At 33.9% G+C, this 19,905-nt stretch overlaps 1 protein-coding gene and 1 non-coding gene across 2 annotated transcripts; both read left to right on the forward strand.

Annotated features, from left to right (window-relative positions):
• The first annotated feature begins 4,759 nt into the window (after positions 1–4,759).
• Positions 4,760–16,525, forward strand: LOC121996565 (pentatricopeptide repeat-containing protein At5g02830, chloroplastic-like). Its single transcript, XM_042550573.1, has 12 exons — positions 4,760–5,362; positions 5,458–5,545; positions 8,375–8,579; positions 9,737–9,844; positions 10,300–10,464; positions 10,561–11,154; positions 12,100–12,165; positions 12,523–12,603; positions 12,792–12,889; positions 13,715–13,931; positions 14,871–14,931; positions 15,870–16,525. The coding sequence occupies exons 1-12, from the start codon at positions 4,837–4,839 to the stop codon at positions 16,199–16,201; spliced, it is 2,541 nt and encodes an 846-aa protein (XP_042406507.1). The 5' UTR covers positions 4,760–4,836; the 3' UTR covers positions 16,202–16,525.
• Positions 16,526–16,750: 225 nt separating this feature from the next.
• TRNAG-UCC lies at positions 16,751–16,822 on the forward strand. Its single transcript has one exon. It is a non-coding gene; the product is annotated as a tRNA-Gly (tRNA).
• Positions 16,823–19,905: the final 3,083 nt, after the last annotated feature.

A 19,905-nucleotide genomic window follows, 5' to 3' on the forward strand; every position in this document is an offset into this window, starting at 1 on the left:
GCTAGATAAATGTTTATTGATTATATCTAGTAAAATATTATAAACATATTGAGAAATATGAACTATATTTATTATAAACAAATGTTTTTTGATTTCTCAAATGCATAAATTATTGAATTCTTTATATACAATTAACTCAAATACTTTAAATCTAACTCGAGAAATATGGATACATTACACATAAATATATAAATGAGTGATTGTATACTTGTACAAGAAAGAACGACTAAAGAAATTGAAATACCTGGTAGAGATAAATATATTATGACTAATTATTTTTATAAAACTTGAGTGTCGAACTTTATAGAATCTCCCCTTAGTCTCCCCCCATATACTCAAGTCAATTAAGTAACAGTAGAGCAATTTTGAATTTATACCAAGGGAAAAAACTAATATATACTATCAAATTAATTAACAAAGTAACAAAAGACTATCAAAAAAAAAATGCACATGACGCATCATTAGCCAAGTGGAACAAACTAAAGAATCCCTAGATCTCATAACACTCATTAAGATTGAACACGTTACATAAGAAAGAAATATATCCATCAAAATTCAAAGAAAATAAACCAAGCACACATACAAGTGAAGCTTGTTAGACAAGGACTGAAACTTAAAACTATTATTATATATACCTATTTGATTTTGTAGAAAGGAGCAAGGTGACTATCAAAACTTCCAATCCACAACCTAAAAAAACAAGAAATGAGTCAGGAGCATATACAAAACAAAACTTCCAATCCACAACCTAAAAAAAATAAATTACAAATCAACATCAGCCAACCAACATCATTTCTTCCAATTATATAGAGTCGACTTCCATAACTATTGTTCCTCTATTGAAGTTCATACAGAGGTGACTGGCAACGGCGACGACTAGCAATGTTGGTGAGAGGAGCGACAATGGCGAGAGGAGCAGTAACAGGGATGGATGAGCATAGGTGAGAGGAGACGACAATAGCAGGTTAGGGAGGAGAAAAGGAGAGGAATGACAACAAGGATGAGTGAGCGTGAGTGAGAAGAGTGGCGACGGTGAGAGCATATTAGGGAGCCACGACGGCGAGAATGAGTTAGGGAGGAGAAAGGCAGAATCACGGTGGAGGCAGTGCTGTGGAGGAATCGTGGTGGCGACACGCGATGGAGGTCGGCGGTGACACGGGTATACGTGAGCATGGGTGAGAGGAGCGGCGATAGCAAGAGTAGATTAGGGAGGAGAAAGGGAGAGGAGCGGTGACGACGAGAGCAGATTAGGGAGGAGAAGGGGAGAAGAGCGACGACGACAAGAGCATATTAGGGAGGTTTTTTTATTGGGGAGAGAGTGATAAGTTTTTATGTGACATATTAGAGACTATATAAAAAAAATTATGTAGAGCTCTAACAATTTGATATGCCCTTAGCTCTTGAAATGACATGAATTTATGAATGAAGGTTTGAGGTTTATAGTTTAGCAGCAGGAAAATTTCAAACATGCTCTTTCATCTCCAAATTAACAATAAGGATGCGACCCATAATTAATTATGTACAAAAAAAAAACATTGATAACGTAGGATCCACACAAAAAAAATATATAGGGAGATTTTTTGATTAAGAAGAGAGTGATAAGTTTTGATGTTTTTATGTGATATTGAGATGACATATTGGAGACTAAAAAAAAACTCATATTGAGCTCGAACCATTTGATATGCCCTTAGCTCTTAAAATAACATGAATTTATGGATGCAAGGTTTGAGGTTTGTAGTTTAAGAGCGATAGGAAAATTTCAAAACCATTTTTTCATCTTAAAATTAACAATATGGGTGGGACCAATAATTAATAATGTATAAAAAAGTTGATAATGTAGGTCCATAAAAAAGTTATAGGGAGGTTTTTTATTATGGAGAAAATGATAGATTTATATATTTTTGATGTGACATTGAAGTGATATATTAGAGAGTAGAAAAAGCTCATATAGAGCTCTAATCATTTAAGATGCCCTTAGATTTTAAAATGACATGGTTTTATAGATACAAGGTTTGAGATTTATATTTTAAGAATAATAATGAAATTTTAAACTTGTTCTTTCATCTCAAAATTAACAATATGGGTGAGAGCAATAATTAATTTAATACAAAAAAAGTTGATAATGTCCAAAAAAAAAGTTATATAGAGTTTTTTTTAATTGTGGATAGAGTGATAGGTTTTTATGTTTTTATGTGACATTGAGATAATATATTGGAGACTACAAAAATCTCATATAGAGCTCTACCCTTAGCTCTTAAAATGACATGAATTTATGGATGCAAGGTTTGAGGTTTGTAATTGAAGAGCGATAGTAAAATTTCAAAGATGCTTTTCCATCTCAATCATGCAAAATTAACAATATGGGTTGGAACCATTAATAATGATATAAAAAAGTTGATAATGTAGGATCCACACAAAAGTTAGAGGTTTTTTTTTTATTATGGAGAGAGTAATATGTTTTTAATATGATATTGAGGTGACATATTAGAGACTAAAAAATGATTATATAGGATTTTAATTATTTGAGATGCCCTTAGCATCCATATCAATTACCTTAAACTTAACTTTTACATTTTGTATAAAAAAAATGTCTACCTCAGTTGTTCTACTTATTCTCTAATGGTCTGTTTGGGAGTAGGTGAGGAAAGGGGAAGGAAGGGGAAGAGAAACTTTGAACCACGTTTGGGAAGGAGTGAGGAAAGGGAAGAAAAGGTAAGGAAGGGTAAGTTTTAACCTTCGTTATCCATGGAAAGAGAGATTTTCTTACACCCCGAATTGGGGTGTAAGGAAGGGGAAGGGAAAATAAAATATTTTTTATTCTAATTCTATCCTTGTTCTTAATAGTTTAAGAAATATTTCAATTTCTAATTTTACTATATCGCCGGAGTTCAATTTCCTCGTCTTCTTCACAGCTCGCTTGCTACCAGATTATTAGAGGAGGGGATCTGACACGTCTTCTAACTGAATTGAAGGGAGAAACTATTTTTGTCGTCAAAATTTAAGAAAATATCTACTATTTTTAAATTTTTCCATCAAAATTTAATAAGTTTTTAAAGAATAGGAATTCTCGTTATCAGCGTTATCTTCCAAATTTTTTTATTTAAAATTTCTAAAATCATTATTTTCATTATTTCTCATTTAATTACTTGATTATCAGTAATTCATTGTTTTGTTATGAATAGTATAAAAAAATAATTTTTTATTAAAAAATAGCTAATTTAAATGATAATATAAAAAATTAATTTTATTATTAAAAATATCTAATTTATATTTATAAAATAAATATTAATATTATGAAAATTTTCTAATTTAAAAAATAAGGGTATTTTTGTAACTTTATCTATTTAACTTTCATTCCCTTTCCTTTCCTCCCAAACAAAGTAACACTTGTTACGTTAATGAACCTTCCATCCCTCCCAAACAATGAGAAGTTAAATACTTTACTTCCCCTCACTTCCCCTTCCTTCCCCTCCCTTCCCCTCCGTTAATGAACCTTCACTCACTCCATCCAAACAGAGGGTAAATATACATTTTATGAATAGTAATTTTCTAAATTTAGAGAATGAATTTCATTCCCTAAATATTAAAATAGTATTTCTCTCTCATTCCTCTAGTAATAAAAAATTTCTCTCTTATCTCTAATAATAAAAAATAAGAAGGAAAGAGAAAAAATAATAAGAAAAATAAATACATAGTAAATTATTGGGAAGTTATACATTATATAGTGAAAAATATATATCTAAATTTAATAAAAATAGTTCTTTTACTCTAAATTTTAGATTTTACTAAATTTTAGATTTTAAATTTTGAATGAGAATTATGATATGGATGCTCTAAAATGATATGAATTTATTAATGCAAGGCATGCTCATTTATCTTAAAATTAATAATATGAGTGAGACTAATTAATGATGTATAAAAAAATTTCTTAAAAATAAAATTATATGGATATTTTGTTGATTAGGAAAAAATTAATAGATTTTTATATTTATGATATGATATTGAAGTGACATGTTTGAGATAAAACAAAATTTATATAAAAAATGATTAATGTTAGGTAGCGTTAAATTTAGGTTGACTGATCCAATCCTAATTTTTTCATGGTTACTAGGATAAATTAAAAGTATTTATAGTGAATGATCCAATTTAGTATCCCTTAATTGTAAGTTTTATTTGAAAGAAAATTTTCTTTAAATACGCCGTAGGAATAGGAAAAAACAAAAACACAAAATTCATATAGATAATCATTGGAGATGCGTTCGCTCTTAACCCTCTGTTTGGGAGGAGGTGAGTAAAGGGGAGGGAAAGGTAAACATGGGTAAAAAAAAATTTTATACTTGTTTGGGAGAGAGTGAGCCATGAAGGGGAAGGGGAGAGAAGGGTAAAGCTTCCCCTTGCATGCTCGGGAATCAGCGAAATTCCTTACACCCCAAATTGGGGTGTAAGGAAGGGTAATTAAAAATTATCCCAATTTTATCCTTATTTATATTTTCACATGCATATTTATTAAAAAAATAAGAGGATATTTTTGTAAATTTGTATATTTAACCTTCATTTCCATCCCTTTGAACTTTCCCTTCCTTCCAAACAAGGGTAAGATAAATATATTACTTTCTCTCTCTTCCCCTCCCTTCCCCTTCTATTAATGAACTTTACCTCACCCTATCCAAACAAGGGTAAAATGACATGAATTTTGGAGATATTTTTATAAAATTCCATGAGATATTTATAAAATGGCAAAGACAAGTAGTGGAGCGTGGGAGACGACTGTCGGATTATGATACGACGATAAAGTAGGCTTCTCGCTCCGCTCACTGTCCGCCGACTGCGGCGATAATGTCCTCCCTCGCCGCCGTCTCCGCTTCCTCTTCCGCCGTCCTCTCTTCCACCTCAGCCGCTTCCAACAGGAAGCCCTCCCCTCCTCGCAGCCGCAAGCCACCGCGCCGCCCTGCCAAGAAACCCCTACTCGCCGATGTCCGCCTCGCCGCCCCTCGCCACAACAATGACTCCGACGCTCCTGACCGTCACCTCCTCAAGCACTATGCTAGCCTCGCCTCGAAGCTCGCCAAGAGCGGCAAGCTTCGGGATTTCCTGATGATTGCCGAAGGCGTCATCGCCGCTGGATTCGCCCAATTCGTCGTCCGCATCGATCCGAGGATGATTTCCGAAGGGATCGTTTGTCTCCTTCGCGACGGCAGTCTCGCGGAGGTTGTTGAGTTCGCCAGCGAAGCGGAGAGGATTGGGCTCTGCCTTGCCTCACTCTTTGATGAATCGGCCCTGGAAGCTTTGAGATTAGAATGTCGCAGGCTACTGGACGATGGAAGGCTAGAGCAATTTGTAGAGTTGATGGAGACTCTTGCAGGTGGGGAACGCTTAGTGAGTTTGCTTTGTAATCTTTTCCGCCCATTCGTTAGCGTACTGTGGTGATGCATTGCCTTCTTTCATTGGATGTTTTAGGTTATCAGTTCACTATCAAAGACATTGTAGATCCAGAATACGGATTGAGCAAGATAATTCAACGAGGTGATCCAGAATTGGCTGTAAGGTGTGCTGCTTGCAACATGCTTAAAACTATTGTATACCTCTTTGGCTCTTTGCCATGTTCGATGGAATAATGCTTCTTCTCCAGTATGTGAAATGATGGAATTTTTTTTGATATCTTGGGTTTGCTTTGACAGATGGATAGAAACCTAATACTGTTGAGAGGTATTTCTTGGCTTGATTATTCAGCAACAAAGAGAGATTGTTGAATATGTATACTGTTCTTTGTTGAGTGTTTAATATACAGAGGAGCTCCGGAATTTGTGCATAGATGGGAAATTAAGTTTAGATAGTATGAACATATGTTCAATAAAGACCAATGTTCGGTAGTTATATAAGTCAAATTAATTAAAATTGAACAAATGTAGGTTAAATAAAGACCAAAATAGAACTACATAGTAGATTAATTGTAGACAAAAAGTCTGCATAGTTTATGATGATCTAAGTGACCACGTTATTATTAATGAAGTATTATAAACAATTAAGTTCTTGGAAAGTCGCCCCTGGGGCTACGGTGCAATGGAAGGGTGCCAAGTTGTCACCTAGGCACCTGCGGTTCGATCCTTAGCTACAGCGCATTTGTAGGGATTTTTTCTTCAAATGGGGCGCGCAACCACGGGATGCTGGGAAACTTCCGTGGGGCTGGGTTGTCTGTCCCAAGTTCGGTGTTATCTGGTTCAACATTTTTAAATTGTTGGAAAGTCGAAGTAGCTTTTCCTGGGTAGTTGGAGTATCAAACTTCTTGTTGTAGTTGTAAGTATATATTAGATAAGTATATATTAGATTAAAATTATTTGCAAGCATATGGTTCCATTTACTTGTCAATTTTCTGCATAAACAATTGTGCTTAATATTTTTTACTTTTGCATGATGATGATTCGCTGAAAATTAGACTTGCGGAAGACTTACGCACCATATCTGTTAAGTTGGTTGTTTTCTATGTACGTACAGTGAATGGTAATATCAAAGATCCAATTAACTTGAGTGCCATAATTGCTAAGGCCTCTATGGAGCACCAGTCCAGGTTAAGGCATGCACTTTGTAAGAGCAAGGTCACAAAATGAAGACGTACTCCAAAAACTGCAATAAATGTAAAGATATTAGTTACTAAACATCGTTATTTATGCTTACACCCTTCCCCTTATATGTGATCAACTAGGCATGGGAATAGCATCAAGAGACATGGAAGGCTCTCACTGTGTAGAAGATTAAGTGGCATATAAGATTTATCCATAGACCATGTTGTAAGTTTAAACAATTTTACTAGGTGTTTAGTTGATAGAAGATTAGGTAAAATAATGTCATTGATCCATAAACCATCAACGCAACTAAATTATTTTACTATTTTCTTATGTGCTCCTATGAGCACACAAATAATGCAAGTCCTCAAGGCACCATAGGGCCAAACAATACATCTAATGTGTGTGTGGTCAGGGACTTTGACTCAACAAATCCAATTTCTCTATTCACAGTATTGTCCTTTCTTCTTTTTGAGTTCTTTTGCCACTTCCAACATAGGAGGGTTGAGAATAATCCGTCTTCTCAAACACCCAAAGGATCTCTCCTCAACTCTCTGGTAGTAACACAATGCCTGTGGATTTGATCCAAAATCACAACTGTTAGTACATGTATCTAAATTTCTGTGTTATGTAAAATTTTTGAAATATCTTCTTAACTGAACCAAATGAGTAAAATATTTATTGCAACTACTAACATGAAGCGAATCAACATAAAATGAACTCCTGTAGTTGAAGAAACTAAACTGCTGTAACTGAAAAGAGCAGTAGCAATTGATGCAATAAAAAATAAAGGCAAGGCAAAGAAACAACTTTGAAAATTTATATTTTTAACATCACAAGGATCAAAAGAGAATGAAGGAAAAAAGCTAGAAGACTGCAAACCAGCCAAACACAGAAGTAAAATAGAGAAACACAAGATACAATGAAGTGGCCAGAGTCTAAATATATCTTATTTTAAAAAAAGTGAATCGAACCACTACTTTTGTTCAGAGATAGTTGTAGAGAATCACCATCTCACAAACTTGATTTTTGGGGAGCCCATGTCGACCACAATGTCATGGATCATATGACTTGAAGGACACTTGTAGAAATGAAGTTATATAGGAAGACTGAGTTACATAGTATGGTTTGTTTGCTCATTTGTCACTGTCTTCTTTGACTAATGTGCTGCAGCAGTTCAGAGCATGGACCATTTTCTACTAGGGTTTGTGCAATGGAACTGTTGGAATCAGTTGCATGTTGGGACTAGAGAGCTAGGTAGAGCAGGTAAAGGTGGGGATCCAAATTGTTGAGTGTGTGAGAGGTGCGCATTGTGATCAAGGCATAAAAGTCTCAAAAGTGGTGCATTGTCGACATTTAAATAGGGCAATAATGGAAATGTCTCATCATATGGATGTAGGTGGTTATTTTTGTATAACAAAATAATTAACCTTCTAAGGAAGTAATGCTGAAGATTCTTCAAGTTGTCATTCAAGATAATTAGCACTTTGAGATTGTTTACGTTATCAATAATGTACTGCTATCCTGCTGTCAAATGGATTTTGTAAGAGTGGATTAGCACACATGTGGTTCTGCTATTTTGCAGTGTTTGATTGTTAGTTTGAATTATTCTGGATTAGAAATGCAATGATCTTCCATATCACAGCTTTGAGAAACTACATATGTTCCTTTATTCATGATAACAGTGCTCTGATGAACATGGTAAACAAACTTTGGCTAGCCATGGTACACAGAATTATATGGATGTGCAATTAATACATTTGCCATAAATACATTTTGACCTTCAATGAGTGACTTATATTCTGTTTTTGCAGGTATGCAAGTGTGTTTCCCCATTTTCAACTTTTGTTCTGCTCAATATTAGAAAAATATGGGAAGAAGCAAGACATTGTTTCAGCTACAAAAGCTTTTGAAATTTTCAAGAAAAAATCAGGTGGACTTAACATGTTTGCTTGGCGAGCTATGATTGATCTTTGTGGGCATTGTGGTGATTTCTTGAAATCTAGAAGCATATTTGAGGTATTGCTTCATCTGTTCCACAACCTAAATTTAAGTTCATATTAGTTCATTGTCCAGATAAGTATGACTTTGAAATTTTATGAAGAATTACTTCTTGACCGCAAAAACTATTTCCAACATCAGAAGGCATCCCATCCTATTCTCTATTTGTCAATAGTTCAGTTGCCAAGCTTTAGAAGCATCCATGTTACTTTCATGTTCATTAATGTTGTGTACCTGTGTTGCTGCTCTAAACTTTATGACTCATCCTGTTGTAATGTGGAATTGTGCATGATTAATATAGAGAACCAATCATTATCCTCTTTTGCAACATTGGTTTCTGTGGTACCTTTGGTTTCAGGTTATACTTATCAATTCATGATTATATTAGATAGTAGGACTGTAACTATTTCAAAGTATGATCTTTTACCGCATTGTACTTTTGGTTTTCACTTTTTTTGCCCTTTTACACATTTTTGCATTAGATTTCAACATAATCAATTTTATTTTCAATCTGCTTAGAGTTTTGGTGAAAGGTGTACATTCAGCCTCTTTGATATTGTTCATTCCCCTTTTCAATATCCTGAACTGTTTTCATTTTGATCACTTTTTGCTTTTTTTTTTTTGAAAAAAAAATCCTTTTTTGTCTTATTGCTTTGTGCATTTCTTATAGTTAGTATGACCTTGAACAATCTGTTGAGTGCTGCTGGATATGACAGACCTTATCTCTTAATTCCTACATGTTGAAGAACTTAAAGAAAAATGTGATGAAATCATAGAAGGAAATTGTTTACATGATGATAATGGCATCTGATTGATTTGTCTTCTAATTGATCCCTATGTCAATCATAAGTATTGACAGTTTAATTCTTTAAGATAATGACATCTTTAATTCTTTAAGATATATAAAGAGAAACTGAAAACCAAGTTTCTGTAGAGTTCTTCAAAAAAAATCCTACTGGAGGAATAAGATTCATGTAGATGAATTCAAATAGTTGTGATATGTAGTTTGTGATCAGAAATAGAAATTAATTGTGGATCTTGCTAATAACATGATAATTCTCCCCACATTTATCTGATACCATATGTATGAGCTTTAGTTACAGAAAAAAAATACTATGTTATTTTTGTCAATTGTATTCACTAATTGTTTCTTTCTACCTGTAATTTAATTGCAGGAGTTGCTCACTAAGAACATTATGCCAAATATTTATGTTCTCAACAGCCTAATGAATGTGAATGCACATGATTTGAGCTACACCTTCCATATTTACAAGCGTATGCAAGTAATGCCATCTCATATCTTATGTTGCTGTTACTAGGTAGGCTGTTTACTCTATAATGATAACATGACAAGTCAGTCCACAATTCTCTTTTACTTTATCCTTGATATTTCTGCCCGACTTGTCAACATGCTTCAAACTGGTAACTATTGATTAAGATGCAAGCAACATAGTCACCCTCTTCCTCTGTAGTATTCTGGTTAATGAAGTGTTCATATTCTACATGGATGCAAATGCTTTGCGGTAATTTGTGATAGACCATCTTATAATCAAGTATCATTGTGACGGATTGTTGATATTGAGGCTTTCAATTTGATTCATAATCATTTGATTAATGTATTATTTCAAATTCATGTTCCATAATACTTTTCTGCATGGTCATAAGTTGACTTTTTCTTATTTCTATTATTTTCTTTGGGTCTTAGACTATTTCAGCTTACAAATTTATACTTGTATAGGATCTAGGAGTAACTGCAGACGTGACATCCTACAATATCCTTTTGAAAGCGTGTTGTAATGCAAAAAGGGTGGATTTGGCTCTAGAGGTGTATGAGGAAATAACGCTTATGGCTTCAAAAGGAGCACTTATATTGGATGTATTTACATATAGCACGATGATAAAAGTTAGTGAGACTGGGATCATATCTTTCTGTTTCGTGTTAGTAATATAGTTCTCTCTTAGGATTTGTTTATTTTTATCACTTTTGTTTCTATTTTAGGTGTTTGCAGATGCAAAAATGTGGCAGATGGCATTGCATATAAGAGAGGATATGCTTTCTGCTGGTGTGGTTCCAAATATAGTTATTTGGTCAACATTACTTAGTGCTTGTGCCAATGCTGGGCTCGTTGATCCTGCCATTCAGCTATTTGAGGAGATGCTTGTGACAGGCTGTGAACCTAATGCACAGTGTTGCAACACTCTTCTGCATGCTTGTGTGGAGTCATGCCAATATGATAGAGCATTTCGATTATTTTATACATGGAAAGAAACTGGATTCAAGATTTGCTTTTTTGATAAAAAGCTGAGATATTATTCTAGAGTTATTTCCTCAGGAATGAACAATAGGGATGGAACTATTTCATCTAAATTGACATCTATGCAAGATGGTGGGCCTTCTTTGTTGATGGTGGTTCCCTTTAAACCTACAGTACCAACTTTTAATATTCTGATGAAGGCTTGTGGTTCTGATTTCTATCGTGCAAAAGCTTTGATGGATGAAATGAAGACAATTGGTCTTACTCCCAACCATATAAGTTGGTCTACGCTGATTGATAGTTATGGTGCTGCTCATAATTTAAGTGGTGCTATGCAGGTGTATTGACTATACCTACAACTTTTATATTATACAATTCCAAGAATGATTGGTTCCTTCATAAATTGTTAATACATAGCAATTATGAATTCTAATATTTCTTGTCCTTTTCTTTACCATGCAATTTTTCCATATATCTCGGTGATACTGCTTGTATTTCTTCTTTCTAGTTTGTAGCTAGACGATGCTCTTTTGTGAAATTTGATAATCTAAATAAATTGATAATCAGAAGGTTATAAAACAAACACAAGTGTTCAAAAATCATGTCCTTGGATCTTTATTTGTTTACCTGACCATTCAATTTCTGTTTAGATCCATTCCTTTGTCTATCCACTTAGTCCTTTTTTTCTGTCCTTTCTTACTGTGAATATAGCATCACTGTTAGAGTACTGTTTTCCAAGATCAATGGTGTGATTGGATTCACATAAATGATAGTCACAGAACATGTTGCTGCTGTTTCTTATGGTATAAATGTCTATGACCTAGTTTTCATACGGTCCATTTGAGTTGTTAAAGCAAATATCTAGATTCTTAATTTCCAGAAAGCAACGAACACAGAACAGCGAACTAAAAAATTCCAGCTCCAAGGCTTAATCAGTCTAATTAGGACATGTTTAAGTTTTTAAATTCACATGTTAATTTAGATTTTACCTGTAGGTAATGTGTACTCTAGGCTACATTTTCTGATGAATTGATTAACTTTTTATTTGTTAGTTTCAATGAGTTGCTGTATCAATGCATTTCTAGTGGCATGGATAATTTTTTCTATCTAGAATTTTCAAAAGATCAACTTAGTGAGTTCTGTTTGTCTGTTTCAACATTTTCTATGTAGTATTTTTCTTACTTCATCTCTTTGTTATCCAAGTTTTTTAGAGTTTTAATGCTATAGCAATTTATACTGCCATTTCCTGTTTACTAAATTGCCATCTTTCTTCTGAAATGTAGGCATTTAGAGCTATGCAAGATGGTGGAATGAAACTTGATGTTGCTGCTTATACTACTGCCATCAAGGTGGATATTGCTAAATGCTCAAAGATTATATAGTCCTGTCAAAGAAGCATCATACTAATGATATTCTAAACAATTTTTGTATGCTTGCTGTTTTCTTTCTTTTCCATAATGAGGAAGTGTTGATTAATTTGTAATTATTTGTACTTGGCACATAGATTTAGTTAAAATTTCCAAAACTTTGTCCTTAACTAATGTGTATATTTATGAAAAAGTATTTTAACTATGGTGGACATGTAGAACCTTCTGGATTAGCATATTGATTTGTGACATATAAAATTGACCGTAATGTCATGATCCATTAACATCCTTGAAATTGTAAACTGCTGGCTGCTAATATTTGGGGCCCTTCATTCGCAGGCATGTGTTGAAAACAAGAATTTGAGAGTAGCGTACTCTTTATATGAAGAAATGAAAAGATATCAAATACAACCAAATTTGGTAGGCTCTTATTATACGGTTCCACTTCATGCTCTTATTATATGGTTCCATTTTATGCTTTATGTTATGTATTCATTATCAGAGTCACCTTTGCACTCCTTATAGAGGGAGTTGTAATACCTAACTTTATATTTTCTTGATATATCCTTTCTGAAAAGTTTTAACTCTAGGCGGTGCTTTCATTTCAGGTGACTTATAATACCATGTTAAGAGCTCGAGACAAGTATGGATCTTTCGTTGAGGTTCAACAATGCCTAGCAATATATCAAGATATGCGGAAATCTGGGTATATTCAAGGAGTACTTTTGAGATATTTTTTATTCAATGTGGATTTTAAATGTTTATCTAAGGTTTGTTTGTCCTGCGAAAAATAACATGGATGGCTAAATATTTTCCTTAAGGAAAATTTTATAAGAGAAATCAATTATTTTTTGGTTGTGAGACAAGGAAAATAATTCCCTTTTTTTTCTCGATCAATCTTCGAATGATCGGATCAAGTAGAAGGGCAGAGTTCAAGGCACATACTCTCCACCTCAAAGGAACATAGGGCATTGAGAGCTTTGCTTTGATAGTGTCCCTTTGGCTCACGTGGAAGGGTGGTTTGATCTGTGCCTACTCCACCTTGAGGGTGCTTGCAAGAGGATGATGAAAGCTCAATTTTCATAGAGGGCCACTAGATCAAGCTCTATCCTAAGAGGGTGTCAAAGTTGTCCGAGGGCTCGATTAGAGGAGAGGATGGGAGGTGGTGTGGATCTCTTGTGTGGGGGAAAACAAGTTTCACTTGAGCAAGTCGTTTTCCCACAAAATGTTAACATTTTTCATTGACTATAAGATAATTTTCCATCAACCCCAATTTTTTGCTGCCCAAACATGGAAAACCTGAAAAATATTTTCCGCTAAACAAGCGGACCTTAAACTGTAAGCTACTTTTAATTATTTGCTAAAACTTGCTAATAACCGTACCGTCTATTTTACAAGATTTACCTGCTGACTCAACAAACAAAAACTCTTTTCATTCTTTCCTCAGGTTTACCTATTGTTTCGTTTTCATTTACTCGTCTATTTGATTGTCAGCTGATTCTACTTTTGTTGCTTTTAATCTAATATACAGATACAGATCTAATGATTATTATCTGAAGGAATTGATTGAGGAGTGGTGTGAAGGAGTATTGTGCTCCCAATGTCAAAGCCATAAACTACCAATACGGGATACTGGCAATGAAACTAACTCAAGGAAATGCAATAATTTACTTTTAGAAAAAGTAGCACTGCACTTGCGAAGAGATATTGGTGACAGACAAGCTATTGACATTCGAGGGCTTACAAAGGTATTTCTTAGTCGATATTGGTATAATTTGAGGATGGTTTGGATGCATGCAAGATTAATTTCTTACTTTAGCTTTTGAAAGAGTGTTTTCGTTTGGAAAATATTGATAGCAAACAGATTCTATGGCAAAAAGCTAACAATCGGTATTAACACAAAGGTGTCCTAGCAAATCGTTGCATTCTTATCATTGGTGCTGAAGCACATTCAACTACCTTGTCTCATTATGTTGCGTGTCGCTGGAGTGTGATAAGTTGTTTTATTAATTGTACATATGATAATGTTGAGAGCAATCAATCTAGTTGGGCTTGTCAGTTCACTCAGATTGTTTGCGATGGGTTAACTTGTGTCAAGGATGAAGGCTTGGAAAAAAAAAAATGTAGATCCGCTACATGAATGACCCTCCTAGTTCCGGCCTCATATATATGAAGGGAGGTAGATGCAGGTACACAAGCATTAGGCGCATAGTAGGATGTGGATAGTGGGTCTAGGGTAAATGACTTTATTCATGGGTTAAAGTGGAGCTGAGCGAGCTTAAATTTTAAGATGGTCCAAAGTTTAAGATGTTCCTTGGTGAGGTTAGAGTGTACTAGATGAAAAATAATTTTGTTGCCTAACACAGGTCCCCTATTCCTCAAATGGTTGACCCTTGCAGTGCTTCTCACCCAATGATATGCTCGGTGCCACTTGCCGAGTCTAGTTTTTTGTTGCTTCAATTCTGTTTCACATAAACAAGTGACATCGAGGGGTGGCTATATGTTGATATCTCAGATAACCTCTTGCTCACGCTGTGCTTCCATTGCTTTTCATACATGTTCATCAATAAATTTTTAAGTATTCCATTGTTCGAACCCTTATATTTGTTGCAACGTTTGTTTTAATCTTTATTTCAAATTTGTCACATTTAAAATCTATTAACAACCTTCCGTAACTATACAAACAGATTGAAGCTCGGATTGTGGTTCTCTCAGTTCTTCGGATGATCAAGGAGAGCTATTTGCTCGGTAAGATTTAAGTATATGTTTTTGTTAGGAATCTATATTCTTTTTGTCAGTAGTCAGTAGCATTTTGTTTGTTTGTCCATCTCCTTCCCGAGTATTGTTCAATTGTCTTATTAACAAAAAATTATTCTTAATCAACCATAGTTAAACTTCCCAATAATATGCACGTATAGGGGTGAGCATGGGCCAACTTGGATGGCTTCTCGTCTTCTTTACCAAAATTTTGATCCTTCTGAGACCTGAAATAATATCGGACTTTGATTTGGTTATCAGATCACCAATAAACATCATGTAAATACAAAAACATGCTTAATGCAACAAAATTCAAAACCAATTTAGTGAAATATAATAAATTCAAACATATAAAATGTAAATATAATAGTTAAGTGTTTGTTGTTATATTTTATTTTTACACTTTATTACTATATACAAATTGTTGAATATAGCACAGATTAAGAATTTAATTTTTAAAAATTTTAGTCTTTATAAAAGTTTGCTTTGGAAGATTATTTAATTTAATAAAATGGCGATTGAAGTGATTTCTATTTTATAACTATTTTGTTTAGAGAATAAGAGATTCATTCTCAGATAGGATGATCATTTCTTTTCTAAAATAGTTTATTGTGTCTCTATGTTAATCATCTTTGTCATTTATAAAATTTTCAATTATAAGATAATGGTTTTGATATTGCATCATTAATTTAGCAACAAAGATGGTTAATGAGTGATTACTATGTATATAACAATTTCAGTTTTTGAGTTGAATTAGGTCAGATCAAATATATATCGGATTGTGCGTTTTTCCTCACCCCTGTCCCTATATCCCTTTGCATTTCACAAGTGATGTTTCGAGTAAATTTCATTTGCATTATCACTTTCATGGTTCTGAATCCCCAAACTTGTTTACTCATACTAATGAACGCTTTGGTATACTGTCGCAGGAAAAGCAATTCAAGACGATATGATCATCATCACGGATGTAGTCGATAAAGGAGCAGCCAGGACCTTGACGAGTCACAATCTGGATGTGCAACGGTGTATAGTCAAAGTACTGCAAGAAGACTTGAGCTTTGACTTGAGAACAGGACACGGTGCCCTTGATGATCCCTTCAGTAAGCCGTCCACCGTTCTTCGCCCTCCTGAAGCTGTCAAAGGTTTCAAGTTTCAAGCAAGGAGGCCACAAAATACAGGAATGATAAAGGTCACGAAAGAGTCCCTTCTTGGCTGGTTACAGAGGAAAGACCATCGGTCATCACCAGAAGGCTCATCTTGAAAGACCCAAAAAAAAAAAAAAAGTGGGTTTTGCACGAAGAAGCATTGCCTTGTCATCAAACGGCCAAGATTAAATGCTGCACGATCCAGTGGTTGTGCAGGTTCTAGGTTGATCGATGGCCATCTCCTTTTGAAGTTTTGATTCGGTAAAATTATTCAAAATATACGAGTGTTATTTGTTTTTTTATAAAGTTGACAAATTATATTTATTGATATTCATAAAAAAAAACAGCGCGTTGAATTTGCTAAGTCGAGGACGGTATAGCTTTTCTTTTACAAATATAAATAATGTGTGCTATATCTGTTAATAAATATATTAGTGTTATTTAAATACGTTTTTATTTTTTGTTTGTCCCATCAATTGTTTAAAATTAAATGTCCAACTATGCCTTTTTTTTAATTAAGTTCAAAAATATACGTGTGAACCTAATATATTTGTTAAATAGCAATAAAAGATGTTCATATATTTACTAATTGAAAAATCTTCTATTTGGATTTGTTAATTACAAAATTTACTTTTATAAGATCATTGAAAGATGATATCAAACCAGCGTTTGTAGTCCAACGGTTAGGATAATTGCCTTCCAAGCAATAGACCCGGGTTCGACTCCCGGCAGACGCAATTTTGAGGGTCGTTTTTTTTTTGTTGTTTCTGCTAAATAAATAAATTGTATTTGTCAAATAATAGTCATGTGAAAACTGAAACTTGTAAAAGAAATGCATTTTTAAATTTCAATTTTATGATGTGTAACCAAACGTTCATTTTGTCATCCTGCATTTGTTCGATCTCTCGAGACTGCCGACTAATGGGTGTTTGTAATGCAGCGGGGCATCCACCTTTCTGACAACTGGTCAGCAGGTGTTGAAAATCAAAATGAAAGCTTACCTACCATTGATGTGGTTCATAGTTCATAAAATATGCAAGGATGTTTACTACCAAAAATGATTTCCATCATTTTTTTGTTCAGTGCAATGTTTATATGTACACTGATAATCAAATTGCCTCACAAAAGTTGGTTATCATAATTCATTGTCAAGGATAAAACTTCATATAATGGATGTTGCTACTCTATATGCAGATTCTAAAGGATCTTATAGTTGTGGTTGGAAAAAGAACCTGCCATAGTGATGTCAGAGTTTGAGTTCAAATGAGAAAAAAAAATTATCCATCAGTTTTCATTTTCTTTATCCATGATTATCTAGTTATCTATATAGCAAGTTCTTCTTGCCAATCATCTATTTTATTTGCAAGAAAATTCTCTGTTGATGATCATGAATCATACTTGAATGATAGTGATCCCCTCTCAATGCAAAACCAATATAATTAGAGATACATCTATCCGCTGGAGTATACATCTTATCTTATGGCAAACCAAATCCATTTTGTGTTGAAGAATGCTGAATTCATTCTGAGCAAACAAGAATACAAAAAAACTTCTCCCTTACCTTCTGTATATTCTCAACCTCTTATTGCAATTGTGGGATTGTGCAAAACTTCTTACTTACATTGTTTATTATCAGTCAGCACATCCACAAATCTTGCTCTGGTCTTCTTCTTCCACTCTTCTCTTTGAACGAATTTTTGTTTTGCACACCTAATAGTAAATCAGAAATCATTCGTTTCTTATCTCAATCTAGTTGATTCCCTTAGCCAATTTCTCATTCAGTGTATTTAACTTGGGATGAATATTCTTAGATATATTAGGGCTTCTAGCATGTACAAGATCAGTAATATATGGTTTCTTTTATTTTATTATAGTTAATAGTAAATCAGAAAACACTTGTTTAGGACTATTAGGTCTGTGCCAGCATATGTCTTCAATGTTCTCTTGGAGAAGATTCAAAGATAGGGTTTAATTTTGCACTATGCTTTAATATTTAAGTTCCCCTAATTGTCTGTGGCACGCAGGGCATCCTTGGTTTTTTATTTTGGACATTCATGATTTTTTTTAATAATCAAGATGTCTGGATTTTATCCAAATAATTTTTAAGGTAGACGGTCTTCCTACTTCTATCGCATAAATATGAAGTACAATTATACATAATCAAGGGTCGACCTCTCATTACAAGAAACTTGTAAAATAGCGACGAAATTTAGTGATAAATTTATAATTTATTACTAATTTGCTTGATTAGCGACGATATATTTTTTGCCGTAAAAAATAAAGTATTAGCAATGAAGCTGTATAAATTGTCTCAAATCAAATTTGATTAGCGACGATTTCCCCTGTTTCGTCGCTAATCACATAGATTAGCGGCTAATGGCAGTGATTAGTGGCGAAATTTGGAAATTCGCCGCTAAAATACATGATTAACGGCGAATGATCAAATTTCGCCGTTAATATACGTGATTTAAAACCCTAACTCCCGATGTCGCTCCGTGCTTCACCATTTCTTCTCCACTTCTTCTCCTCTAGCGCTCCTCTCCGGTGCTCCGTTTCTTCTCCACTTCATCTCCTCAAGCGCTCGTCTCCGGTGCTCCTCTCTACTACTCTGTTTCTTCTCCAATGTCGCACCATGCTCCGGTGACCATTGCTCCAACGCGTGCTAAGCTCTGTTTCTTCTCCTCTGCCACGCTTTTCTTCCCTCAAGTTAATTCTCTAGAATAAAGGAAAACACTCCAAGTACAAACCTATCTTTTTTTTTCATTTTAAGAATGTAAACCTTGGTTAAGAAAACAAAGCACTCTTTCAATATGGAGGAAGACTCCAGCGGAATTGAGAATTTAAAACATATTTATAAGCATACAAATCCTACATCTCGCACAAGTTTGTTATATGATTCTTATATGTTATATTTATTGATTCTCAATTATTTGGATTTTTACATGTACTACAACCTATTACCTTTTCACGATTTAGGGGGCATCACAACATGGGTTTTCTTATTCCTTGGCACATAGCTTGGTCTGAAAGACAGTATTTGAATGATTTATGACCTTAGATTGCTTAGATCTAAAATTCCATTGCTTAGATTGCTTCGATGATATCTTGTTTTTCCATTGCTCTTATGAAGTTGAACTCTAAAATTTTTGGAATTTCTATTATCATAGCTATTTGTTCTAGTTTTATGGGTGACTATCACCCGAGATACTTTGATTCTTGATAGAATATTCGTCTCTATTAGGATTGGAACCCTAATATCCTTATTTGTTGCCTTGAATGTTTTACCACCACATCGTATCGTGGGAGTATTCATGATTTGTTTTGGATTAGTCCGTTGATGGAGGTACAAACTTAGGCCTTAGTTGAATTTTCTATGCGCTTCTCTTGCAAAACAATTTGTACAAGAAAGGAATAAAAGGAAAAAAATTTGCCATGGTATATGTACTAATACGTGGGTGTTATAATATCTAAATGGTGTTATAATATCTAAATAGTATTGCAATCAATATGTATGCTTGTTATAATACTCACATACATGTCAATGTCCAATTATTGAATGCAGTCAATGAGTAAATTTCAAAAAAAATATTTATTTAATATAAAATAAGAATAAAGATGAATGCATGAATAATGAGACCATAAATAATGAGTATTAATATTAAAAGGAATATGAATATGTGTTATTAAAATAAAGATATTAATGTAATAGATATGTGACATGTGATAATGTTGATCTTATGTTTTTTTTTAAAAATGTGGCATATATTAATTACGTTCAAATCAATATGAACTATAAAAATAATTGGATTTATCGATGGAA

The sequence above is a fragment of the Zingiber officinale genome, chromosome 6A (assembly GCF_018446385.1).
Source record: "Zingiber officinale cultivar Zhangliang chromosome 6A, Zo_v1.1, whole genome shotgun sequence".
In the NCBI taxonomy this organism is placed as follows: Eukaryota; Viridiplantae; Streptophyta; class Magnoliopsida; order Zingiberales; family Zingiberaceae; genus Zingiber; species Zingiber officinale.

Bases quoted from the DNA above. Each gene is read 5' to 3' on its own strand.
- LOC121996565 (XM_042550573.1), top strand. From the start codon at position 4,837: ATGTCCTCCCTCGCCGCCGTCTCCGCTTCCTCTTCCGCCGTCCTCTCT. The intron at 9,845-10,299 runs GTAATGCCATCT...ATACTTGTATAG, and splicing joins ATATTTACAAGCGTATGCAA to GATCTAGGAGTAACTGCAGA. The intron at 13,932-14,870 runs GTATTTCTTAGT...CTATACAAACAG, and splicing joins ACATTCGAGGGCTTACAAAG to ATTGAAGCTCGGATTGTGGT.